We start from the raw sequence: 27,955 nt of genomic DNA, 5'->3' as shown, positions 1-27,955 counted from the left end.
AACCGGAACCTAACAAAATAAAAGCCCCAACCCGGAAGTGAAGGTGAACCTAACCGCCCTGGCCCCCGACACAGGAGGCAAAAGTATCCTGGTTCCCTTCAGTTTCTGGTCTGCCCGCCGGCGAGCAGCGACAGGGAAATGTAACAAAATCAAGACAGCTGACCCGTAGGTAAAGTAGGCCAACTGGTAGTCGGCCGTAGCGATAGTTAAAAAGAAAGAAAGAAGAATCAAAAAAGAAAGAAAGTTGGGTATACTGATCCTACTGACGTAAATTTAATTTGAGCTTTTTTACTGCAGCAATGATTAACTTAACTGTTTTTATTTCGTTATCCTTTTATGTTAACCAATTTTGACAGAAATGGGCCTTATATTTATTTTTTCACATCTCACGAATAGAGTGGTGTGTCTGCTATCACTTTCTGGGCTGTTTTCCACCACTGGAAACAGTGGTGGAGCAGAGATGAAACCAGATGATTATTAGTTACTGAACAGAAACCAGACCAGAAATAACCCCTAATTTACCTTCAGGATATCGCTGTAGCTGCGAGCAGCAGTGATGATGTTTGGGTCATCTTCAGCCTCGTCCTCTTCCTCTGTGGCTTCATAGCCCTCATCGGGACAGGCCTCCTTCTCAGCCACAACCATGTTGGTCATGATGTCAATGAGCTGCTCCAGAGGAGGACTCAGCTCCCTTTCCTCATTCTCCTTCAGACCGTAGTCCAGAGCTTTGTAGATCATGATGCCCAAAGACTCGATCACCTAAAAGTGCACAAGAGATAAATAAAATGTTACAAACAAATCACCTTGCAAACTGATTTTACGTCACAGTTACAGCAGCAGGTGTATAACTTTGAAAGTCATGGAGTAGTCCACTTTAAAGTCAGTCCAGGGTTTATGGGCCATAATTCAAGGCCACTGTGGCCCAAGTTCTGATTGGGTCACAGCGGTGTGCATGTGTAAAACAGGATGACCATTTAGACCTGCTGAAGCCAGACCTACTACATTATGAATATACATGAGGAGATTAACCCACGGTTCTATTTTAAGATTGTTTCTTCTACAAACGCACAAATCTTCACAAAACAGATGATAGTGCAGCATTTTAAGCAAAACAGGTTTTCTTTATCAACCCAGCTGATGACAAACCAACAACAACACTTCTGACACTTTAAGGAGTTCAATATAAAAATATTTTTATTTAGAGTTTTGCCTGCTCATACAGTACAGACCAAAAGTTTGGACACACCTTCTCATTCAAAGAGTTTTCTGTATTTTCATGACTGTGAAAATTGTAGATTCACACTGAAGCCACATGTGAATTATCACATGTGGAATTATATACATAACAAAAAAGTGTGAAACAACTGAAAATATGTCATATTGTTGGTTCTTCAAAGTAGCCCCCTTTTGCTTTGATTACTGCTTTGCACACTCTTGGCATTCTCTTGATGAGCTTCTAGAGGTAGTCACCTGAAATGTTTTTCACTTCACAGGTGTGCCCTGTCAGGTTTAATAGGTGTTATTTCTTGCCTTATAAATGGGGTTGGGACCATCAGTTGTGTTGTGCAGAAGTCAGGTTGATACACAGCTGATAGTCCTACTGAATAGACTGTTACAATTTGTATTATGGCAAGAAAAAAGCAGCTAAGTACAGAAAAACGAGTGGCCATCATTACTTTAAGAAATTAAGGTCTGCAAAAGAAATGAAGCGCTACAAAGAAACTGGCTAACATGCGGACCTCCCCAGAGTCACCTCTGCTGGAGAGGATAAGTTCATCCGAGTCACCAGCCTCAGAAATGGCAGGTTAACAGCAGCTCAGATTAGAGAGCAGGTCAATGGCACACAGAGTTCTAGCAGCAGACACATCTCTACAACAACTGTTACAAGGAGACTGTGTGAATCAGGCCTGCATGGTAGAATATCTGCTAGGAAACCGCTGCTAAAGAAAGGCAACAAGCAGAAGAGACTTGTTTGGGCTAAAGAACACAAGGAATGGACATTAGACCAGTGGAAATCTGTGCTTTGATCTGATGAGTCCAAATTATAGATTTTTGGTCTCTGTGCGACACAGAAAAGGTGAACAGATGGACTCTACATGCCTGGTTCCCACAGTGAAGCATGGAGGAGGTGTGATGGTGTAGGGGTGCTTTGCTGGTGACACTGTTGGGGATTTATTCCAAATTGAAGGCATACTGAACCAGCATGGCTACCACAGCATCTTGCAGCGTCATGCTATTCCATCCGGTTTGCGTTTAGTTGGACCATCATTTATTTTTCAACAGGTCAATGACCCCAAACACACCTCAAGGCTGTGTAAAGGCTATTTGACCAAGAGGGAGAGTGATGGGGGGCTGCACCAGATGACCTGGCCTCCACAGTCACCGGACCTGAACCCAATGGAGATGGTTTGGGGTGAGCTGGACCGCAGAGTGAAGGCAAAAGGGCCAACAAGTGCTAAGCATCTCTGGGAACTCCTTCAAGACTGTTGGAGACCATTTCAGGTGACTTGAAGTTCATCAAGAGAATGCCAAGAGTGTGCAAAGCAGTAATCAAATCAAAAGGTGGCTACTTTGAAGAACCTAGAATATGACATTTTCAGTTGTTTCACACTTTTTTGTTATGTATATAATTCCACGTCATGAAAATAAAGAAAACTCTGAATGAAAAGGTGTGTCCAAACTTTTGGTCTGTACTGTATGTAAAAGCAGGACAGGTACATTTACTGTATATACGTTACCACAATTCATTCTCAGGCAAATTCAGTGTCAAACAATATCAACAAAAAAGCACAAATACAATGATATAATCACATGAGTCATTATAGTTAAAAAAAAATCTTCAAAAACCAGATTGAAAGAGTTGAGGACCCATAAATCCTGTCACACCCATGACAAAGAACAATTTTATGTCTGGAATTGAACAATGTAATCAATAAAATTTGTTAGACATCATCAGGAGTGTGGAAAACAAGGTTTTTTGTTTTTACTTAGGTTTGATTTTAGTCAGGATTTTTATTCAAGTTCTCTGATTTCTGATCCATTTGTGCTCTGCTCTTTAATTGATCACATGTTTAAGTTATCAATAATCAAAGCTGTTTCCGTTTCACTGTATCTTTCAGAGAACTGAAGCTCCTGGTTTCATTGCTGCATAAAACTGAGCTGCTGCCTCGTCCTGTTAATGTTTATGCCATAGTCACAAGCACCTGTATAGGTGCTGTGGGTTTTTGGGTTGTCTGGGCCCGTGGAGGGTCATAGAGTTGACCCTTCAGAGGAGTGCAGGATGGTCCTGCAGTTGTCTTGAAGACCGTGCAGTCACCTTAAGGGACATTATGAAAATGGAGTGTACCATTGTCATGCATGTGGTAAGTGTATTGTGAAGCATTTGTAAGAATAATGTAAGTTACACACACCTACGACAAAAAGGTGGTTCTGTAGTATAGTGTCCTTTTTCTACATTCTAGTCATTAGTGATATATGCGTGCTGGCTCCTTACTGACCGCGCGCAAATGCTGCGCGCACCAAGTGTGCACGTGATACATAAGTATCCATAGGACACATAAAGGATGTACACACAAATTAAGCTCTGATTGTCTAATTTCCAAAATTCTAACAGCCAGGCTACACACAAAGGCCACACACTTTTCACCTGTGTCATGTCCCGTCAGTCTAATCTTATGTCCTGAGTTGTGCACTTTTGGTCAATGTCTGTCACCTCTGTGGTCTCATGTTGTACTTCCTGTTTTATTTTGAAACACAAGCTCTCCTGTCGTTTCATGCCTTGTTACTTCCTGCCCTTGTCTGTTCCCTACAGGTGTGACTGTTTAATCTACCCTGATTGTTTCCACCTGTGTTTCCCTTCCTCGTGTCTTAAATTGTCTGAGTCTCCCTTTGTCCGGTGCCAGTTTGTTTGGTTGTACCCTGTGCCATAGCCATAGCAATCAGATTAAAGCTCTTAAACTCTGCATCTGAGTCCAGCCCTGAGTCCTGACAACCTGAACAGCACTAATAGGCTACACGTGCAGTGTGCAGTGTTTGTGGTAGCTAAAAAAATGGAAAATCACGCCTATGTCTCACCTACTTCCGCTAACGTACCCCTGCATGTTGTATAAATGTTCACTACGACCTGTCGCCCACAGCATGCCTGTAGAAGAAAATGTGGCTGAACATTTTCCCCATTATGCCATAAGGCTTATAGGATCTCCGAGTGATCTACAATCGTGATATTTGTGCGGTCTGCCTGTGTGCCCGTATAGGTCTGCCGTTTTTTCGCCGGCGCACAGTGATCCAATTCAGGAAGAAGGACCGTGACAAAAACGAGAAACAACAATGGACTAATTTGAAGAGCTGCAAACAATGTGGAGGTGAGGCCAACAGCAGACCCTGTGGTAACTGGAACTAGGGGCTGTGAACCAGAGAAAAGCACCAGCAGATTCCAGGAACAACATCAGAGATCTCTGTACAGAAGAATAAAGTCCTGGAATAGCTAAAATACTCCCAAGCCTTAGGTTGAGGAATTGAACTTGAAGGGAGATCAGCAGATCAGCTTGTATTTATCTGGAAGTTCATCTAAATTCTTTCATCCACCATTCCAACTATTGTTTGCTGTCATTTTTTAACTCATTTTGCTTTTCCATCCACATCCGTGGAGTTTAGCTTCAGAGCCATAGACTAAGAGCTTCTTGAAGGTATTGCACACTGTTATCATAGGAACGTGAAAATCTCTGGCGGTGAACTTGTAATCCTAAGATTATCCTTTTTTTCCTTAGACATTACTGTGGGAAAAAGAAAGCAGAAACTTTGTCTTAACACAACAATTACCTTATTTATTTTTATTAAAACAACTCATTTAAACCAACATGAGCCAAATGTCTTCAGCAAAGCACAACAGGAACGGACTCCTGACCTCCACACACGTGTTTATGAGAACATTCTGCTCCAACTGCAGCATATGAGAGCGCTCCCATGACTGTGAGGCAGAGGAAAACACATCTCCACTTTACATGAAAAATCCCCTCTGGTTCCCAGGCTTTAAGGCAGCCATGCAGAATGATGGGATGGAAGAGAGAAAGGGCGGGGATAAGAAACAAAGCACAAGGAGGAAAAGGAGTGTGATGCGCATGCCGGGGCAGCACGTCTATGCCTGCAGGTTAGCAAACATCATCCGAGCAGGAAGCACATCCACCCTCTGAGCTGCAGAGTCAGGACTGCTGTCATGGAAAGCAATCATGCCAGCTAAAAGAGAACAATTACATGTTTTACCTAACAACATTGTCATCTCAGCTGAGCTTTTACACTCTGAATGACAGCCACAAAGTTTGTTTTTATCTGTTTGGAATGTTGCAAGATTCCATAAGACATGCAGTGTTAACATGCATTCACTTTCAAAATAAACCACAATAGCTTTAATTTTTTTCCAAACAAGCAAAAAATAAGTCAAGCTCAAAAACTAAAATGGATATAAACCCTATATATAGAGAGAGAGAGAGAGAGAGAGAGAGAGAGAGATCTGAAATCTCTATATATGAGAGATCTGACATTGATTCTAGGTAGTTTTTTCCTAAATTTAAATCATTGACAGCTCTATGGATCCTAGTGACATCTATCGCATATATTATTATTTCTCAGTAACTAAAACCACATTCAGCCCCTCCACTTGATAGATTCACATTATTAGTTTGAATTGCTCACACCTTTCGTCATATTTTTTCCTGAACTGATGAGCCTTACTCACATGCTTTTCTGCCAAATTATATTCTAATAAAGTCCCACCCCGATCATCTTTTGATCTATTTTCAAAGTGTTCCCGGTGGTCTTTTAATTATGATTGTGCTGTTTTTAGCAGAAATCAAAAAACCTGTGTTGTTTTCTAGGACATAGTTTCTGCAGTAGTTTATTAGAAAGTTGTCTCTGAGTTGTGGGCGGGATTGTTGGCACTTAGCAACCCCGCCCCCCTTTCCCTAACCATTGCTGAGAGCTCAGAGCAGGGAGTTTATGAGCCATACGTCACAAAAAGTTTATTTCCTCCCGATTCACAACAATGTGAATAACAGAATACTCAGAAGTGCAATATTAAGCTTCATCTTTTCTTTATTTTTTACTTCATTTTCTATTTTTTTTAAGTGGGACTTTAACCAGAGCATGTCTTTTAGAATGAATGCTCCTTCAGTTTAGGTCTGCCAACAATCTAAATCAACAATCACTGTTAAAACTGGAATATGTTTCCACCGTCTTCATTCCAGGTTACATTTCAAGCCCTGCTTTGTCCCGCTTTATGCTGGAATGTCTGAAAGTGGATTTGGTTTAAGACTAACCTATTATTGTGTCTTATTACAGGCAGACTCAAACTCTAATCCCTGCAGCAGCGTTAAAGGGAAGCAGGCATGCATAGTTAAACTTTGACAGAGGATGAAGCATATGCGATAAAGCATAATCCACAAATCTGAGTGTGCACTGCAGCACATGGAGCAGGCCTGCCTGCACACACCCACTGCTGAAACAAGCCCACAGAATGAACACAGTGATTGCAAACAACCAGAGCAACGGTGCTGTGGCTGACAGCAGATGCACTAACTGTGAATGATGCATCATCTGACATTCACAGCTGGATTATCTGCAGGAATTCACACAGATTTTAGCCATGTGGGGATAACGTGTTAGCCATGACTGCACACGTGCTCCTGTTCATGCAGCCTCGGCTTGATTCCATGATGTGTGCCAGCCGAACGACTAGAATGCCATCAAACATCAAACAATTTTACAGACGTTGTTCCGCCCGACTGTCACAAAGTGTATTGTGAGATTTCAAATGCAAAGCTGCTTAGCAAGGGTTTATAAGACTATGCAGTTCACACTCACTGCTCCTGCACTCCACTGTTTGATCTCAAGTTACTCAACAATTCTCCATCTGCTGTTTTTTTGCTCTGTGACACACGAACCAGATCCTCCTGCAGACTGCTGCAATAAATGGAACATCTAACTCTCTCACCAAAAGCCAGATGTTTGCTTCATTTAACCCCATGTAGCTGCAAACATTATGTCCGATTTGGCCAACTGGATAAAGACGATCCCTGCTCAGAATTTTGCAATAACCAAAGCGCTTCCACGGTCATGTAATTAAAATGTGGTAAAGTTCTATTGCCAATCCTTAAAACGTACATCTTCTGTACCGTTTGTTCCCTTTGGGATCACGGGGTTGCTGGAGCCTATCCCGGCCACTCATGGGCGAAGGCTGGGTACACACTGGATAGGTCACCAGTTTGTCGGAGGGCCACAAATCACACACCAAGTCACACTCACATTCACTCTTATGGACAGTTTAGAGTAACCGATGAATCTATGAAGCCTGTTTTTGGATGGTGGGAGGAAGCCAGAGTCCCCAGAGAAAACCCACGCATACATGGGGAGAACATGCAAACTCCACACAGAAAGGTCCCCCATTGATGTTCTGGTTCAGGTCCCCCAGCCAGGCCTTCTTGCTGTGAGGCAGGAGCGCTAACCACTGTGGCACCGTGAAGCCCCCCCCCCCCCCCCCCCCCCCCCCCCAATTCTTAAAATGTATGACAAAATCAAAAGCTAAGAAGTTTTGCCAAACGAATCTGTTCTGCTCTGTTTTTACACGCTAATTGTAGAACACCAACCATGTCGTCATCATCAACCATCCAATTTCAGAACAGGGGAAATTTTGAGACACCAATTAACCTATGAAGCGTGATTTGGGGCTGTAGGAGGAAGCTGGAGAAAATCCACACATGCATGAGAGGAACATGCAAATTCCACACAGAAAGGTAAACGAACCAGAGCTTTCTTGCTGTCAGGCAAGGGTGCTGTCATACTGTGACTCTAGTTGGTTTCTCTAACCACTACACCACCCTGCAGCCCTATCACCATTACTATCACCATGATGCTTTTTCATCACGGTAAAACAGTCATTCTAGTTTAAGAAAACCTTTTTAAACATGACATGGATTACAACCAAGCAAAAACCATCTCTACATGTTTTCATGACATAACAACAGTCATTAATGTTTAAGAAATAGTTGCGGAGCAACACATAAAAGCAAAATGCATAAACAAACAAATAAAGATGTAGAAAATACTACCAGAATGAGCACTAGAAAATAAAGCAGGAACAGGAAGGAAGAAGTAAAAGCCAAAAGCATTTGGAATGTCTCAGTGCAAATTCAGAAGCGTCCAGCAGCCATCAAAGTCACATCAGTACAATAAAGTTTAATTGATTAAAAAAATGCTGGTACTTAAATAAATGTAGGTTTGTATTGCAATGTACAAACAAGTGTGTAGATTTTATTTTTGTTATTAACATTTCTCTAATTGGTGTCTCCATTTCCATTTTACCAAATTCAGCATCTTCCCTCATGATAGTTAAAGTAAATCAAAGCCAACAAAAGCAGCCACAGGCATCACAGCAGAGTTTATAAGACATAAAGTCAGTAAATTTTTCTACGTTTGCTTGTTCAGATACAGATATATAGACCTTAATGTGATCCATAAAAGCCTGCAAGTGATGCATTCACACGGGCTGATACACAAGGAAAAACATGTTCACATTGCACTGCTGTGTTGATGCTGAAATGTCACCAATTCAGCAGAATTAGAGGGAAGTTACTCACCTCGGCTCTTGTGCAAGGACTGTGTTTACCTGTAAGGAGAGAAGACAACCATCAGAACAAGCAGCAGCCTGATTTACAAATGCATAAAAACATTACACACATGCAGTTGAAATTCAACATAAAAACATGAACAACTGAACAAAATTTTGCCTTTTTTTAGTCTCAGTAATACACTATGCCCAGTAGTATCTGTTAAGACAACTCCATTGAACAAATGTTATACGCTATATACCTGTCAAGGAACGGGGAGATTAAACCATTGGGTGCCATTTTTAATTAAATAAGAAAAGCCTTATTTTATAAAGGATGAATACACATAGATTTAAAATAGTTCAAATCCTAAATTCATGTAATTGTGATGATTATGGCCTTTAGATAATAAATGCAGTGTCTCAGTACATTTGCACATTGTGAAAGAATGTCAATGTCGGAAGCTCATGGTCTCACATTCTAATCAGCTAATTGCCTTAACACTTGTGCCATCTTGTGGGGTCCAGATGACCCCACTCCAACGTTAACGTGCCTCCAAGGCACGTTAACGTTGGAGTGGGGTCATCTGGACCCCACTAGACAGTGCGCTGGCCTTTTTTCTTCAATGTTTTGTGATCTTCACTGGTGTCCATGGATTACATGAAATCTTTCCACCTTTGTCATGGTAGGGAGAACACGTCAATGTAAGGGTGGGGTCATCTGGACCCAGCAAGATAGCACAAAGGATAAAACACCTGCAAAGGTTTCCTGAGCCTCAAAATGGTCTCTCAGTCTGGGTCAGTACCAACACAATGATAAGAAAGACTGCTCACAGAAGACAGTCATCGACACCCTTCACAAGGAGGACAATCTTCTGCAGGTTGTTCCTCAATAAACTGGTTGTTCACAGAGTGCTATTTTCAAGCCGATTTACAGAAAACTGAGTGAGAGGAAAAAGTGTGACAGGAAAAGGTGCAGCATGGGTCCCAGGGTGAAACTTTATGCAATCAGTGATGGTTTAGGAGACTGATCTTCTACTGGTGTCCTTTGGGTCTTCTGAAGTCCACCGTCAATGCAGACATCTACCAGGAAATTTTATTTGAAAAACTGTATGCAGACGCTGATTTTTATTTTCCAGCAGGACTTGGCACCTGGCAACACTGCCAAAGATGCAGAAGTAGCTCCAATGACCGTGGTGGTACAGAGCATTGACTGTATCTGAAAACTGGGCTGAATGACTCCTCCCCCTGGCGTTCCAAACAGGAAGTACCTGCTGGTTCCAAGAAGCCAAAATTCGATAGACTTCAAAAGAGAAGTAAACAGCTATTACTCAGTCATTCTATTGGTCAGAATAACCTCTGATACCTTCATTTAGCATATTCTTGATAATTTCTTTTCATATTTTTTCTGTTGTTCATGCTATCCAAGTTATAAACAGACCAATCAGATGCCTTGATGTAAGTATGTGCTGCCTGCTGGCCCCAATGTCCAACGTTTAAAATGTTTGATTGACATTTGTACGATGGTCCTGAAGTGCCAATCAAAATAAATCACACAACACAAAAACACATTAAAGATGACAAAAACAATTTGAAAAGGAAAATAAATAGTAAAAAAGCAACAGTACATTTTATTCTAAGCCAAAGCACAATTCCTCCCAAAATGAATACATGTCACGGTTTCTGTTTCTTTGCCCTTGTGGTTTGTTTCCTTTTTGTTCTGGCATGTTTTGAGTTACTTCCTGTTTTATTTTGTAGTGTTTCCTGGTTTGTTGTAGTTTTGAGTTTTACTTTGGTCCCCATCCTTCCTGAGTGTTTCCACCTGTGTCTCGTTTGTCTGCATGTATTTAAGTCTTGTCATTCCCTTCCTCCTGTGCTGGTCCATAGTTTGTAATTGTGCTGTTCCCTGGTTTTGAGTGTTTCTGTATTTCGAGTATTCTAGCCTGCTGAAGCAGTGGTTTTGGTTTTCTTGTAGTTTTTGTTATTAAACCCCCATTCCCTGCATCCTCCTGCCTCCTCTCCTCTCTGCGCCTGGGTACTTCCCTTCTCCCCCGTTACAATACATTTATAGATGCAAAAATATTTCCCATGAATCGAAATGAAATGTTGAAAAATAAAACACAATAAGAAACCGAAAAAGGTAGGTACCATGAGACATCACTGCTTGGAAGATGATATCCAGAATCACTATATGCCAGGTAATTTTCTGTTGAAATGATTGACAAACCTCATCATTCAATCAGCGTTTTCCCGTAATTCCTACCTTTTCAGATTTCCGTAAAAAATAAAGAAAACATTTTGGAAAACAAAAATAATGATTTAAGAAATTAAATTGAAATGTTAAAAATATAAAAAACAAATAAGGAAACCTAAATATCTACCTTTCCTGGTTTCTTATTGTGTTTCGTTTTTTTAACTATTCTGTTTGATTTCTGGAAATTTTGTTTTTTCTAAAAATGTTTATTTCATTTCATTTTTTTAGAACAGTGTTTTTGTTTCTAGAATTTCGTTTTGATTTCTACACTGTAATATTGTGTTTTTTTTGTATTGTTGTTATTTTTAATGTGTTTTTTTGCGTTGAGTGATTTGTCAGTCGTGTGATTTGCACTTCAGGACCACCGAACATTTGTGCCAAAAACTTCATTTTTTTAGGACATAATTATTCTAAACACTGGATTTTAGGATTTCATTGTCTGTAGCTGTAATCCTCAATATTACTAGAAAAGCAGGTTTAAATTGTTTCAAAATAAATGTAATGATTTTACATAACACATGAGTTTCACTTCTTGAATTAACTGACAAAAAAAGCCAAGTTTTTTCCAGGTATTGTAATTTTTTGAGTTGAACCTGTACGTGGAAGCATACGAATCTATACAGCCGGTCTTCATGTATTACTTCTTCTAGTGAAATTTAGTTTGAATAAAAGCTCTGTTTGGGTTTTGATCGTTTCATCAGTTTGAAGTTCATGTGACCATTGAAGTTAATACTTTCTTCAGGAAGCATGAATGTTCTCCCTTCAAAGTTCAGACACTTTTTAAATATTTCTCCAGGCCAAGTCGGCCCAGCTTTTACTTTATGAGCAGACAGGAGGCTAACAGATGACCCCCTTTGACAATGAGAGGTTTTATCCTGGACGACGCAGCAGAGCAACATCCCAGCAGCATCAGCATGACCTCAGCCTCAGCAGATTTAAATGACATGCTGCTGTGGGGTAAGCGGCCTCATTTCTGAACGCTGCAGTCAAATCAAAAATACCACCTTCACCAAAAACATCTTGTTGAAAAATAATTCATGGGGAAGGTTTCTCAATGAAGGGATTTAATTGAATATGAATCGTCAACAGTCACAGAAATTCTTCGGGATGGATGTGGATTTTGGTGAAAACAGGGCCTGTAGATGATTTCATTTGCACTTATTTTCAGGATACATTTTCAAATGTTGTCAATTTCTTAACAACTTACAATACTTACCAAAACACTTTAATTGTTTGCTAGTGTTTCATCTGTTCTTGCACTGGAAGGAAAAGAGTCAAATTCCTCTCTGAACATGACGAATGACCCCTTGCTAAATATGCCAGATCATCATCTGTCAGCTGCCAATGATACATTACGGAGTCCTGAACTGATTTCCGGCCACTCCACTCAGCTGCATCTAAATCTGGTTGAGGGGTGCCTCAGGGATCTATTTTAGCCCCACTCTAAACTACTTTTGATCTATTTTCAGAGTGTTCCCAGTAGTCTTTTAAATATGATTACGCCATTTTTAGCTAAAAACAAAGAAAACCTGTGTTGTTTTCTAGGGCATAATTTCTGCAGAGTGGCAGGAGTTCATTAGAAAATTGTGGGCCGGACCATTAACCCCGACCCCCCTTTCCCTTCCGGTTGCTGCGCTCGGATTAGGGAAAAGAAATTCTCAGAAACACAATCATAAGCTGAATTTTCTTTATATATCTGTCCTCCATCATCAGAAAAAAATTACAAGAACGTGTTAACAACACTAAAACCCCATTTTCACTGGAGTGGTGTTTAAATGCTGCAGATGAGGTCTTTTTTTCAAACTGACTATTTATGCAGATGATACACCAATCTCTTATTCTGTAACCCTTGTGCTATCCTAGCCACTTTAACATTGGGAGTTGGGTCATCTAGACCCACTAGACAGTGCTCTGAACCTTTTTTCTTCAATGATTTGTGATCTTCACTGGTGTCCATGGATTACATGAAATCTTTCCACCTTTATCCACCTTTGTCATGGTAGGGAGAACACGTCAATGTAAGGGGTCATAGGATAGCACAAGGGTTAAAGGTCTGTTCAACTCTTACTGGACCAATCCAAAGATCTTTGGATCTGGATGGAACTTAGTTTTATAGACTGAACAAAGATAAAATATGAATTATATTGTTGGTAGGTCCAATGTTTTTAGATGATTAGATTTTTCCCTATGGGGCTCTAAACTTATAAAAACCTTGCTAATATAGCCTAGAGTGATGTTCAACTCTGATTTTAAAGTTGATAAATAGATTACTTTGCTGTTAAAATGAACTTTTGACTTCTTGCTAAACCGAAGGGTTGCATGGCAACAGATGACTAAAAAGAGTTAGTCATACTTTCAGCATCCTACATTTAGGTTATTCAAATGTAATTTATTGGAAATAAAAAGAAATCATTGTTTTCAGTTTAAAGTCACAAATAAATACAAAGTTGAAGATGAGATCAAATAGTTTATCTATAGGTATCTTCAAGTGAGGGATTTAGAAAGCTGTAATGTCAACATATAAAAAATAAAATATAAAGAATCGTGAATGAGCTAAATGTAATCAACACACAAGAAGGTTTAACTGTAGTTTTCCAGTTATCTGAAATCAAAACATTTACAAGCCTTAAAAATGTTGTCTTGCAGCTTCTGCCTAATTGCTTTTGTATGGATTAGTTCATAGTTAAATTGAATAAACTGATGTGGGGTTGATATGTGGTTTCAGTGAAACCTAAGCTTTCATAAAGGCACAGAACAATCACTAATGTAAAGATATTAGAGGTCTCTGATGGCTCTAGACGTGGAGCTAAGCTGCAGATAATCAACCTTCCTGAAGTGGCACTTATCTGTATCATGAAGGACAGAGGGAAGACACCAAAACCATGAAGTTGTACTGCATCTACTTACTGGATATGCATTAGTCATGTCTATAATTATACAAAGTGACAATTCCTATGCAAAGCAATGAAAGACCAGACTCCCCCTCCTCCAGTGGTCTCATCCTTGACTCTAAAAATAGCCCATTCATGCAGCTCAAAGATGCTGCTCACATCCAGAATCAGCATCAGACCTCATCTGCTGCGTCTGTCAGGCTCAGATTTACCCCTTTGGGTTAATGAGACAAAGCTCGTGGGGCAGCTGTTTAAAGCGAGGCAATAAAACGGGCTCAGCAGTATTGCACACACCCCAAATCCATCAAGTAAACCATTCCAAAGAGAAATAATAGAGCATGAATTTAGATTGTTCAATGAGGCTGATAGAAACAAGCCTTTGGTTTGAGTGTCTGGGTTCAGAGACACACCAGCAGAATGAGGCAGGAGGGACGCTGCACACCAGAGCCATCTTTTCTGCTTGATTCCTTTCAGCCCTTAATGAAAAGACCATCTCATCAAGAAAATCCACCCGCTGTGCTCCAAATGAAACCAATGCTTCCCCACAGAAAAACACCGTATTGAAGAAGCTTCTCTTTGAATCAAGAGGCAATTATGAGGCAGCACATCTAATCATTGGGGGTTTCGGCTGTGTGAGGCCCCCGCAGGAGGCTCCAGAGGTACAGGGGGGATTCTGTAGTCACACGCTCTGAACAGCTGAGCCAAGGAGCACCCAGATCTGATCTGAGGTGGCAAAGGGGCAAACAGATCAGATCACATGGTGAGAGCCCACGTGGCAGCAGATGATGGAGGAAAACAGGGGAATTCAGACAGAGAGGTGACGGGGGTGACACCAGCAGGGATGGAGTGGGGGGCATTCCTTTGTTTACCTGTCAGCAGCTCATGTGGATGGACTGAAGCACTGAAACCCACCAATCTAGATTGGAGCACCAACATTTTAAAAAGCCTAAATAGGAGCTTACTCTGGCTGCCTGAATAGTCCCAATTACCGCAGTAATTCTCCATAAACCATAACAGAGGATTTTTAAGCTCTCCTCCTCCATTTCGGTTGATTTTGGGCCTTTTTACCAAAGAACACCATAAGGTCCTGGTGATGGACTCAGCTGCGATGCTTTGGATCAGTGTCGTACCTTCACAGTCCTGGTAGTCCATCCTCACAGACCCGTCCCTCTGGATCCGAACATCCCGCGGTCCTGAAATCCTGCGCGGAGCTGCCGCCGGTGAGGCTCCGGTGGCCGCCGCGCTCCTCCGGTCCGGGTGTCCCGTCGCCAGCGTCCGGCAGCACTGGTAGCACACCGCCCATGCCTGCTCCTCGTTGATGGGCTGGCTGTACAGCTGCAGAATCTCCTCCAAAGGCAGGTCCTCCTCCGCGGAGCTCATGCCGCTCCGCGGATGCTGATGCTGCTCCTCCCGGCGCGCGGCGGCAGCCTCCGTCGGTCGCCGCTCCGCCATCCTTTCATTCTCTCAGCGCAGGAGGAGCGAAGATGAGAGCAGCTCCAGGCCCGAGAGGAGGAGGAGGCGCGGGGGCATCGATGCTGCTGCACTCCTGGCGGGGCTGCTCCACCAGGTCAGGCTGAGGCGTCAGTCCGGCTCTGATGATCCGAGTCTGCGCAGTGAGAGCCTCAGCTTCTCCTCCTTCATCACATGATCTGTTCTTCTATACCTCCTCCTCCTCCTCCTCCTGCAGCCTGCAGGCCTCAGTCCATCTGGGTCCTCACGGAGGTTTTGACTGCATATATTAAGCTCCCTCACATTCACTCAGGAGGAGGATTTCAACACACTAGAAGTCCATAATGCAGAATCAGAAAGTTTTTGATCCTCTTTTTAGCTTCAACTTCACTGTCTGATCCAGATCAGACAGTGAATTATATTCATTCAGACCAAACAAAAGTCTGATTACAGCACAAAACCTTTATGTGCATGGCCGGATATAGGCCTGGGCAAGTCGGGGCCCCCTGAATGATGTAACCGCCCCCCATAATGTGAAGGCCTGCAAAAATCCACAATTAACTAAAGAAAGAAAATTACCAAAAAGCCAAAAACAGACACAAAACATAACCAACAAAATAAATGAAAGGTACGGTGAAAGTGGCAAAACCATAACCATGTTAAAATTGAAATTCTGCAAAGACAAAGTTGAGAAGCTCAGAGTCAGCAGACACAGTAGTTAAAGTTCATTAATAATAATCACATCTTCCAACGAATGTATGACATATTGGGAGTTTGGATCCAAATGATTCTTTAATTTACCCCTAAAAAGCGGAGAATACAAGTGTCTGATGGGTACTAGTGCTTTACAGTGAGCAGCTGCTGGTTCTAATCCAGTTTGGGGGCCTGATGCGGATCACTCGCTTGCTTTCAATGGTTCATTTTGGATTTTTCTTCGAGAACCTGACAAACGAAAGATGCAACCAAGCTAGAAAGTCACGCAGTTGTCTTTAAAGTGAAGAAATTCTGGTGCTGTAGGTAATATCTGACAAAAGTTGAGTTCTCCTAGAATCTACCTACAGCTCTGCACCACACTCACGGGGCTCTCCACCATTTCCACGGCAAGCGCTGAGGCACAAACCTGACGGATTCTAGCATGACATCAGAGAAAAGCCACAGCTTCGTCTTTATTTAAATCATATTTATTCATTTAGGGGTTTTACACAGTATTCACATATAGATCTGTTGAACAGCAAATACACAGAACGAACACTCAAACAAGATCCTCTGCTTTACAACACAGGCGGTGGTCCCCAGTGCTCCCAGAAGCATGTTCTCTGAGCACCAGTATCCCATCATGTCAACAGCAACACAAGCAAAGCTATGAACACACACGCAGAATGACAGCAAATATACATCTCATTATTATGATTCTTTTGTTTCATTTCACATCAAAAGAGCAAAGACTGTAAACAAAAACATTTCAGTGATGTTTGGTTGGAAAAGTGGTGGAAGCTTGATGATGAGCCTTTTCACCACGAGGAATGAACATGCAGCGGTTGGGTGAGGAAAGGGCTGATGGACGCCACAGAAGCAGGAGGGGAGGAGGGAAAAACGCCACGGTCAGCCAGAGTTTACACTTTGAAATCCAGCAGGTTGCAGTCGATCTTGTAGTAGACGTAGGGATAATACTCCTGCTGGCTCAGGTTCAGGCCTGGGATGTCCATGGCAGTCTGAGGAGGAAAAAAAAACACTTCAGATATTTGTGGGAGAACGATTAGGAACTGTTGAGCACAAACAATGAGGCACATAAATATTTTAGCACCCTGTTCCTTTGCAAATTCTCCCACTTAGAAATCATGGTGGGGTCTGGCATTTTCTTAGGTACATGTGAGGCACATAATATTTGAAAAAAGTCTGAAAATTACATTGAATGATTTTTTTTAATGGTTTATTTTTACGCTACTGTATGCAAATAAGTATTTGAACCCCTATATTTCAGCTTGAATTCTGACCCTCAAAGACCTGTTAGTCCACCTTTAAATAGTCCACCTTTATTATCCTAAACTAGAAGCACCTGTTTGAGGTGGTCAGCTGCATCAAGACACCTGTCCACGGCATACAACCAGTAAGACTCCAACTACTAACATGGCCAAGACCAAAGAGCTGTCCAAAGTCCTGCAGGCCCTGGCCTGGGTGGCGAATGGGATTGCCCGGGGGGCGGTTGTTCTCTTTCTGCTACTATGTGGGTATTGGGGGTTTTCTAGCTACCGCTGCTGCTATGGTGGGGGTCTTGGTGTGGGGATGACTGGGCACGCTCCTTCCTTCTTTTTACATTCCATCATCCATTTAAGAATAACATATACAATAACTTGAGCACAGGTGTCACAGGCTCACCTTTGCACTAATAGTTTGCGTGATTGAATGAAATATTTCACACTAGTTGGTTTGAAGGCATAAGTATGCGTGTGTGAACATTATTTGTATTGTGTACATGTTGACATGTTAATATTTTTGGAGCCATCAGGTATGTGTTTGAGTGTATGTGTGGACAGGCCCCAGCCTTATAGACGTGTATTACATCTGAACCTCACTGTAATGATTATAACCATCCAGCAACTTGTTACTTTATGCTGCTACATGGTTTTACCCCCCCCTCCTATAATCACCCTCCTATCCCCCCCTCTCTAATATCCCTCTCTCTTCGTCCCTCCTTTTCTTTTCCGTCCAACACAAAAGATTTTCAAATATGATTAAAATGAATAAAGTTTGGCCTCGATTACAAAAGGGGTTTATTCAGACATACCTCTGGTTTGTCAGAAGATTCATAACCCCTGTTGTTAAAGTAAAATCTGTCCAACACAAGAGGCCTTCAGCTCTCATCTGTTTGCTCAGCTGTTGGACAGGGCAAGTTAAAAAAAAAAAGAACATCTTTGGACGAAGCTCATTCTGTTTCTTAGAGACAGCCCAGAAACCTGACTGATCTAGAGAAGATCTGTGTGGAGGAATGGGCCAAAATCCCTCCTGCAGTTTGTGCTAACCTGGTGAAAAACTACAGGAAACGTTTGAGCTGTGGAGTCACAAACAAAGGCTACTGTACCAAATATAAACATTGATTATCTCATGTGTTCAAATACATCCTCCAATCAGTGATGTCCCATAGTACCGACCTTTTCCAGTCTCTTCTTGTGTTTCAATTTTTAACATTTCCTTTTGATCTTCTGGAAAAAAGAACTTTTCAGAAATGTTTATTTTGTTCAGCTTGTTCATTTAGAATAAATTCAGTTGTTTTACTTAATGTAGAGTTTTTTTCATTAAACTTTCATCTCTGGGTTCAGGATTAAAACGAACGAAACAAGAAGATTTAATGAAGATGAAAGTTTTATGAAGAAACCTCTACACTCACATTCAGTGATTCCCGCTGACTGAACAATCCCATCCCACCTCAGGATGAACTCAACTACAAGAATCTCCTGGTGTTTCATTTTAAATGTTTCCCATATTTTAGGAAATATATTAGAGACATTCTCCACAGAGTGTTTTAATAATTGCTGTTTTAGGATTAGAAGCAGATTCCTCTTAATCCAATTCCCTGTAAAATCCTCTCATTTAAGTGTTGTTTGGAGTGCAGTGAAGCACTCACATCCATGATCGCTGCTGCGCTGCTGTCCAGGTGTTTGTACAGGTCGTTCAGCACCTCCCTCAGCTTCTTCATCGTCTTCTTGTTTGGCTGCAGGAGCATCGCCTGGAAGTTCACCGGCAGTCCGTATCTGGAGGAGAAGAGCCCAGGGCAGCAGCAGAAAGGGAGACAGTGTTTTCATTTCATCTCACAGGTTGTAAGTGAAATACTGATGGAAAACGTGGAATATCCTCTAGGAAAAGCCATGATGGTCGGTTAAAAGTGTTCTGGATTTTAAAAGAAGAGTCGAACTAAACTACTACTACTAAAAAGTACATTTAATGTCATTTGTTTGCATGAATTGAGTTTATTATATGGTGGATCATCCTCTGTGTTCAGGAGGCAGTGCATAACTAGTGTGCTTGTGCCTGTCCCAAGCCCGGAAAATGGCCATTAAAACTTTATTAGCAGCATCCTGGTAACATTAAACAGGCGGTTAATGAACAGTCTGCGTTATTATTATGGTCTGTGGAAACAATTACCCAATAAATCTGTATTTAGAGTAAAGACTTTTGGGTTTTTTTCTGTTGTATGCAGATCTCTTTTATTTTGAAGTCCAGGCTCTTCTTCTGTTTTCTCTCTGGATCCTTTCTGCGAAAAGAAACTTTCCAAAAATGTTTGTTTTTTGTTTACTTTGCTAGTTTGGGGGTTTTAACTTAGTGGACGGAGCCGCTTTAAGAAAGTAGAGGATGTATTTTCTACACGTGACCCACTAGTGAATGCGGTGGAGAGAATCCAGTAGTTTTCCAAAATAAAACTTCCTTCAGAATCAGATTAGATATAAAATTGCATGTAACATGTATGTCGTGTTTTTTTCATCTTCGGCCCGGGAACCGAATGTCCCACAACCCGGGGGTTTGGGACCACGGATTTAAAAGAAAGAAAGCCAAATCATAAACTTTGACATTGGAAGATTGATCAGTTTCCTAAAAAAAAAGTAGCAAGTCATACTGGACTACAGCTGTGCAGGTGAACGGATAAATACCTCAGAACCGATTCCACAAACACCCGCAATGCTTTGATGTGAATCCACGCAATGAAGGCTTCACTGAAGTTCACTTTGAGCCACCGAACGAGGGGACCCTGCAGAGAGGAGGAGCATGGACCTCATCATCAACTGTCAGTTCTCCTAAAATGACAGCTGATCTGATTCAAAAGAAGCTTTCAAGTGGAAAAACTTTTAGCTTACAGAAAAGGCTGAGTGGTTTGGGCTTCACAACCCAATTGCTTCAACTATTCCTTTTTTTTTTAACCCTGGAGAACAGAAGAACAATTTTCTTCTGGGTTTTTAAAGTTAGCTGGATTCATTTTTTTGTTTGTATTGAGGAGCAAAAATTAACAAAGGCCAAAGGATTCACAATAAACACATAAAACAAAAAAAAATAAGCCTTTTATTATTTATTTAAAGCAACAGTGGCCAAAATTGATTGAGTTCTCCAGGATTAAAAGAAGCTTTTTAGGTTTTTTACAAAACAGTCCTCCATAAAAGGATCCGTTCATTTACATTCTAATTTGTCTACTCTAATATAATTGCAGCCATGAGAAAAGTCTCAAGTATAATTTGGAATAAGAATAATGCTTTCTCTGTAGGAATGTTTTGCACAGAAAGCCTGATTTAATGTACAGTGTTCCTTCGTTTATCCAGGGCGTTACGTTCTAAAAAAAAAACACAGGAGGTAGAATCTAGGAAGTGGGACTCTAGATGTTTTAAGTTTGTAAAACTCCTTACTACAAACTTTTTCCACTTTTCTCAGACAGACATGAACATTTTCACACGTTTCTCTCTGGTTTAAACTGTTAAAGTTCAAACCTTCATAGAAAAATACGTCCAGGATTAAAGAACGAAAATAAAGAGAATTATGACAATCTGGCAAGCTGAACACATTCTGGACAGGAGACACGGCACAGAGGAGATGGATTGACAAGGTCTATACCCAATCAGGATGCAGAACATAAAGCACTGGGGGAAAAAAAGCAGGTGAAGCTGCACAAAGAAAATCTGCACAATAGCAACACTGAGAACGATGAGCCGCGATATACCGAGGGAACACTGGATACATTTTCTTAAAATGCATCTTCCTGAACACAGAAAGTGTTCTAGAAAACTGACTTCCAGGATCCGTCAGAGTCATCCTAAGGATCTAAAGCAACGTTCCTGACCAAATCAGAATGGAGCTCCAGAGGATGTGACAGAAGCATGATGCAGGAAGCAAAGAACACATGACTGCACCGCTTTAAATCTGAAGGCGATTGTGAAACTTCCCCTTTGCTCCCTCCACTTACAAACTGCTTCTTCTTGTCGGTGGAGAGCCGCGTCATCTCCTCCTTGTCTGCCTTCATCTCCTCCTCGTTGTACTGAAAGTCTCTCACTGTGAACCTGTGAGGGAACAGATCTCCTCCATTCAGCCACAAACACACACACCGGCTCTTGGTGCAGAAATGTCTCAGCTTTCCTCTACAGCGTCTGAAGCGCGGATGTCTTAGCCTTCTTTGACGTGATAGAAAAGCAGATTCAATGTAGTTCGTCTTTGACCTGATCAATTTTAAAGAGGCAACAAATTCTGCAGAGTCAATGGAAAGATGTAAGAAAAAATCCAAGCTTTGAATGCCTGACATCTATATCAGACACTTTCCTGTGTCTGGTACTTTCCGTGAATGTACACGGGAGGATTCTAGAGTCAGATGAAGCAGATTTGTTTCTGGACTTCTGAGACCTTCAGCAGACGTTTTGTGTGACGGTTGAACTCTCACTTGTTCTCCCTGGCTTTGTGTTTGAAGTCATCGATGGCTTTCCTGAAGAGAGTGACACTGAAGAGCCCGCTGTCATTGTCCTCATACAGCAAACTAAACACACAAATAATCCTTTTTAGTTCTGCAAAGAAGTTAGCTAAGAAAAAAATATACTTTCAAAACTCATCTGTGGGGAGAAATAGAAGCACCGGTGAGGATTAAAATCAGTGCTTTGGTAGAAAAACGGCTCCATTCACTGACTCACTTTGAGGATCGAGGCACCACCATCTCAGCCAGAGTTTCATACGTTTTCTGCCAGTCTGAGTACGACGTCCTAAAATGACAGAACGGCGTGATGCAAGTCACCGACGTACAGCAGCTTTGTGTAACCATCTCAGACTAAATCAGGTCGGGATTCTGCGAGCTCACTTCGGGACCACCACCAGCAGAGTGATCAGGTACTCCGAGTCCAGAACAAAGTTCTCCTTCTTGACTATGTCGGCCAGGCTCCTGGTCAGCAGGCTCCCCCTGGTGGCACATCGGTGTTACAACAACACAAATATGCAAACACATCTGGCCAGACTGCAGCACCTACGCGTTCTTCCGCTCCAAGTTCTGCAGGTTTCCTTTCAGGTTGTTATAGGCTGAAGCTCTGGCCTTCAAATCGTTGTCAATCTGGGTGACTTGCTGTGAAAAACATGAAAAAGCAGGTAAATGATAGAACAGGAAATATCTGGCTAAAACCAAAATAAGGCTAAACCTAAATAAACAAAAGAAAACTTAATGAAGACAAATCTAATCATTTGTTTCTCACCTTAGAGATAATTTCAGAGATGTTTTTGAGTGACTGTTTGATTGGATATTTGGCCATGTCCCATTGAAATCTTGTGATGTAGGTGATAAGATCAACTGCAGGCAGAAAACAACACGAGTAAGGCGTTGATCCGGTACATTCAGGTTCATTTTTATTTATAAATGAAGTTTGATTGATTGATTGATTCCCCTTTGTTCACAATTCCTAAATATTGCAAATAATCTGAACTCAAACTTTGTAATTTTGGAAGAATACTACAAAGTACTAATAATAGTCAAAGCAGAAAACAATTTAATGCAAAAGTAATTTCATATATAGATATAATTTCAAGGGGAAAAAGTAAATGTATTCTACAAGGCACGCACAAACACAAACAATTATGTGTATCTATGTGTGGAGCACAACCACTTCACACTTAAAGCTAATATAAAGCAGTTTAAGAACCAATAAATGATTATTTATAACTATGTACATATATAAAACAAGCAGTGATACATCTGTCAATATTTTTGAATAGAAATCTGAATTGTGTAGGAATTCAGTTGGGTGTGTCGGATGTTCACATGTGTGTATTTATGGAACCCTTCAGTTATGAACCACAGCTTTGACATCTTTCCAATAACTGAATTAAAACAGTGCTGCATTTTCTATGTATAACAATTTTAACTTCTACTATTTTTGACAGCAGCATTTACGTGTTCTTTTCAAAATAAAATACATCCAGTGTCAAACAGGATCCTCCTGCTGCAGCAAATTTACTTGCAGTTAGATTTTGTGATGCAATTTTATACTTTAAGAGTCTTTTGACTATGAACAGCATGAGAGCTTTAAACTTATTTTAATAATAAACCACTCTGAGTTTTTTTTTTAAACATCTCTGCAGGAAATCTGTTCACTACATAAGAACGTTCCTGCAGCTGCTAAAGTCTCGGAGAAGAACGCTGAACTCTCTACTACTTTAGATTTGTTTGGAAACACTTAAAACAAAGAAAAGCCTTTAAATTCTATAAAAAACACATTTCCGTGTTTCGCAGGTCCATTATTTCATTCATAAACCTTTTATTTCCATTTACTTGAACTACCCTGGGTCACAGAGTGTCAAACTGACCTCCGTTGGCCAGCAGGTTCTCCTGCACTTTGTCTCTGCTGTCCTCCAGCACATCGGCCATGTACTGAGCCACCTTCTTCACCACACTGTCAACAGTCAAGAGACAGCAGGTCAAGTCACGCCACCGCAGGCTGCACACACACACACACACACACACACACACACACACACACACACACACACACACACACAGCGGCTGCAGGCTGCACTGGCCCTTCTGCAGCTCCTCACCTCCAAATAGAACACAACATCAGAAGGATTCACACACTCCTAATGCAGTCATTTTCGGGCCAGACCAGAAGATGACAGAGAGTTCAACAGTTTTTCCTGACACATCAAAGCAGGACTTCAGTGTGAAGCCAAGACAAAGAGTTTGTCGTTTCACAACAAATGTTCCTCTTTTATTGTGTTAAATCAATCTGACACATTGTTTCAGGACATTTTTAATCCGTTTTTTTTTTTTACTTTTTGCCCTCTCCCCAAATAAAACTAGACAGATGCCAGAGTCCAGACACACAAACGTGTTAAAGTTGTTCTTTCTTTCCCACAGTGGTGGGAATGTCCGCAGAGGAAGAGGAGCAAAGCTGTGTGTCAGTATTTCCTCAACAACACCATCTAAGTCATGCTGCATAAATAGGACTAAAGAAAGAGCGGCCAACGTCCCGCCCAACTGTAAGTGGACACGTTCAGAAAGCGGCGCCCACCAGACTCTCCCTGTGAAATTCCTCGTCGTGGCACGGTCAGGAGGGATTAGAGGTTAGAGAGCTGGCTCCATCACAGATGCTGACCAGAACATGGAAGATTTCTATGAACTTCCAGAAATCAGAAAAGCCAAGTTCCATACCTTTCAACGAAGGAATCTAATTTGGCCAACTCGTCTGAAAGCCCAACCAGGACATCAAGAGTTCCAACCTGTTTGGGGACAAAAAACAAACAACAAAAAGTCATTTTTCCCACTAATGGCCAGCAAGTCCAGAGATTTATGTAATTTTGAAGTAGGATCAGTGAGTCTCTTTTTAACTGGCAACATCTGAGGCTCAGGCAGCCTACAGTGACGTCCAGGGGCCTTTGTAGGTTTAGGATGGCGCCTTTTTGTTCAGACCTGTTCATGCATGGCTAACTGTTCCACGATGACTTGACAGACTGGCATGGAGGCCGGGTCAGCGGGGTGGCTGCAGCCTCTGCACAGAGTCATCGAGCCGTGGAGCTGGGCGGTTTGCTGGATAAACTGTCATCTTCAACATGCAGGCGGCCGGTCTGCGCAGACAGTGCTCTCCAGACGGACCAGCTGATCGAGCTTGACGGCGGATCCACAGGTGAGGGCTGTGGCGAAACGGGAAACGTACCTTCAGATCTGGGATGCTGAACTTGTGGTTGACGGAGAGGTTGTTGGTCCGTGTGGTGGCTGCCATCATTTTGTCCCACGTCTGCTGGCAGGTCTTCTCCCCCGGGGCGGAAATCAGCCAAAACTCTGTCATGTTTGCAGAAGTGGAGCAGCTAGAAACTTCCTGAAGGAAACATGGATTATGTTGATGATGGTGCCACTTCTAGATGACCCGCTCCTAGTCATCCACAGAACCGTGTGTCTTAACGGCGAGGCTATAGCTATATTTGTGGTTCTGCGATAATAATGTGTCCATGTCTGTTCAGAACTTTGGGTGACATGATTAAAGCAGCCTTTTGATCCCCTTTAAATGTCTATTACAGTTATACAGCCTATTTCATCACAGTCAAGGGACGCTACAAAGCCGTAATAAATCCTGAACCACCTCAGAAAAAAACACAGCAACAGCCGCAAAAGATGGTTGAGGTCAAGCAGCATCCAGCAGGGATTAGCTAACGCTAGCCCCCTAAGCTAGTTCCTCTGACAACAACAACAAAGCTGGCGGTCGGTCGTCACGAACGCTTTCACTCACCCGTATATCAAAGGCGTGGGCGTTACGTGTCGAAATGTGTGTCTTTAATGTTTTACGGCTTGATAATTTTCATAGCTGCCATTCAGAGTTGATCGTGAGGTCTCCTGACAGCAGCATCAGAGTCAGCTGATCTGCTGGAGAGGAACCGGAAGGCCTCTCTCTCACGCGCCGACGAACCCAACAGCGGCCTCTGCTGGCCGCCGCGGGCTCTGCAGCGTCGCGTTGAGCCTCGTTCGTGAGCAGATGACAGAACTTCCAGGGCTGGAGTGTCTGCATAACTTACGGCCGATTACCTGGAACAAGTGTGTCCAGCCAATTAGAACATGCCAGAGCAGTTCATGTTTAGAAAAAATGGAAAGGTGCCATCTATCCTCAGTTTTTAACCTATGACAATCTCTAATTCTTTCACAACCCTGACAGATTTTGTTTGGAAAGTCTACCCTCTTTGACTTTTATTTCTTATCTTATTTAAATATTTTTTTTATTTTTTTTACAATTGTTGCTCACCAAGTTTGATTCACGTCAATAATGCTCTGAAGTCCTGCTCTGGAGAAATTTGTATTTATTGTGTTTTTAACATGTTCCTGTGGCATATTTCTAATGCTGGAGGACATATTTTAAGAAAATTAAGCTCAAAGTTGCAGTTTTGAGTATTTCTTTATTCAAATCATCGTGATTCGGGAGCAAAAAAAACCCTGTTTGAAAAAGGTGGCTGTTTGTGACATAGTAAATACAATGGGTGGGCCACAAGCTCATGGCCCCGCTCCACAATGGGGATAGTAGGGGAGCGGGGTTGCTCCACCCCAGTGATCCCCCACACAACTCAGACGGGAATTTCTGATGAACTCCTGCCACTCTCAAACTATGTCCTGGAAAACAACAAAAGTTTTTAGATTTTAGCCAAAAACGGCATAACAAATGAAAGTAGATCAAAAAATGATCAGAGTGGTCCTTTGATGTTAAGGTTTAATTATTAGGTTAGGCTCTACTTTGTGTTTCTGTCTTTTACATGGTTAATTTTATTTTTTTGGGAAGGTTGATTGTTTTTCTTTGTGTGTTTTGTCAGTAGGGTTTTTTTTCTTGCATCCCTTTTCATATTGCGCAAGTGAGGAATCTTTTTCTCATACTATGGTGACTTTTTGCTCTTTGCTCTTTGCAGAAGCTCTGTGTGCATCTTTCTGCAGAAACTGCTTATAACCAAGATACACCACTCACAGTAAGTTAGGGATATTGTGAAAACCTCAGTGGATGTCATTTGTTTCACTGCACAAATTTTGGGGATAGGGTGGTTATGGTATTGTGGTGACAGACACCTAATTTAGTGTTTCCCACATTCTTGTCTCACTGTGTTCAGTGTGTCTAACTTATTGGAGCCCAAACCAAACATTTTAAAAGAAAAACATTTCCAATGTGGTATCAATGTCAACATTCTTTGGGTATAAAAACCTGATTTTGCCAGTAAGTCACACCAAGATCATCATTCAAACAGCCATAAACACACCACGCCGCTTACCGGACGAGCAGCACCATCTATCCACAGCGCAGCTTCAGGTTGGTAGTGGGCAGTCAGATGTCACAGGTGAACTTGTCTGAAAGTGTCATCAGCAGACTTGCTTCAAGGTCCAGAACTACTGTCAGAGTTAGCGACAGATCACAACCATGACCAGTAAGGACCTCTGCCCTCAGACATGGTTTAGCAAACGCCACACTGCAGGCTCCAGGCCTGTTTCCCAGATGTGAGGGAGACTAGGGTTTCCAGACAAACCATTCACAACCAAGACCACCGCTTTGACTGGAATGAAAGACGACTGTTGCAGGTGTCCACTTTACAGTAGACACAGAATAATGTGACCTGGACAATGCAGCAATGGTCTACCACCCTGTTCTTTGATGAGTGTCGGGTCACCTTGCATAGAAATGATGGTCGTCAGCGTTGCTGGAGAAGACGAGGTGAGCGATACGTCGAGGTCAACTTGGTGCCCAAGGTTAGCTTTGGTGGAGGAGATGCAACAATTTGGACAGGCATCACTGGTCAACATAAAACCCATTTGGTTATTGTTGATGGTCCAGTCACTGCAGGTTCTTTCCTCAGAGATATCACAAAACCATCATCGTCCTCCAATTCCACCAGCACACCACCAACCTTCTGTTCATGGATGATCATGCTCCACCACGTGGTGCAAGAATTGTCACGGCCGAACTTCAGGATGTGGGAGTGGCTCACATGGTTTGGCCAGCAATGACCTCTGACCTGAACCCCACAGAGCACGTCTAGGACCAGCTGAAGCAGAGACTGGATGATGGTTCCCCCAAGTGACCTGGGAGAATTGCATGTATCACTTGTGGAAAACCGGGATACCTCAGTAAAGCAACATGAGCCTGGTGAGGGGCAGGAGACACTGCTGTCACGCTGTCACTGCAGCAAATGGTGGAAACACTGACATGGTTGATGTTTGTTATTTGGGCCTATCTTTACTATTAATTTCTTCTTATTCATTATTAGTAATACTAAAAGGTAACTTTTACGTATTTGTTAAAG

At 41.9% G+C, this 27,955-nt stretch overlaps 2 protein-coding genes across 4 annotated transcripts in view; both read right to left on the bottom strand.

Moving 5' to 3' along the window:
- Positions 1-15,422, bottom strand: part of spire1 (spire type actin nucleation factor 1) — a 47,887-nt gene extending 32,465 nt beyond the window's left edge. The window contains exons 1-3 of one of the 2 annotated variants that reach the window (XM_023964198.1): positions 14,872-15,422; positions 8,628-8,656; positions 523-759 (exon numbers count right to left, since the gene is read on the bottom strand). In XM_023964198.1, coding sequence (XP_023819966.1) covers positions 523-759; positions 8,628-8,656; positions 14,872-15,193 — 588 coding nt within the window. In that variant the 5' untranslated portion in view covers positions 15,194-15,422. The remainder of the gene's footprint in view (positions 1-522; positions 760-8,627; positions 8,657-14,871) is intronic. The other variant, XM_023964199.1, reaches the window with a different exon arrangement.
- Positions 15,423-16,349: 927 nt separating this feature from the next.
- On the bottom strand, positions 16,350-25,574 carry atp6v1c1 (ATPase H+ transporting V1 subunit C1). Of its 2 annotated transcripts, none has more exons than XM_004077629.4 (13): positions 25,417-25,574; positions 24,847-25,008; positions 24,345-24,412; positions 23,501-23,586; positions 22,393-22,487; positions 22,174-22,265; positions 22,008-22,106; positions 21,844-21,912; positions 21,600-21,692; positions 21,132-21,225; positions 19,834-19,931; positions 18,813-18,939; positions 16,350-16,902 (listed from the first exon to the last, which is right to left on the bottom strand). In XM_004077629.4, exons 2-13 carry the CDS (start codon positions 24,976-24,978, stop codon positions 16,804-16,806), a joined length of 1,152 nt encoding a protein of 383 aa, XP_004077677.1. In that variant the 5' UTR covers positions 24,979-25,008; positions 25,417-25,574; the 3' UTR covers positions 16,350-16,803. The 2 variants fall into 2 exon arrangements, with proteins under 2 accessions (XP_004077677.1, XP_020565609.1); XM_020709950.2 differs by having other exon boundaries at positions 24,847-25,004; positions 25,417-25,566.
- Between the last annotated feature and the right edge of the window lie 2,381 nt (positions 25,575-27,955).

This window comes from Oryzias latipes, chromosome 16, assembly GCF_002234675.1.
Source record: "Oryzias latipes chromosome 16, ASM223467v1".
Lineage (NCBI taxonomy): Eukaryota > Metazoa > Chordata > Actinopteri > Beloniformes > Adrianichthyidae > Oryzias > Oryzias latipes.
Note: the sequence above shows the minus strand (reverse complement) of the source record. Positions and strands in the feature narration are given on the sequence as shown.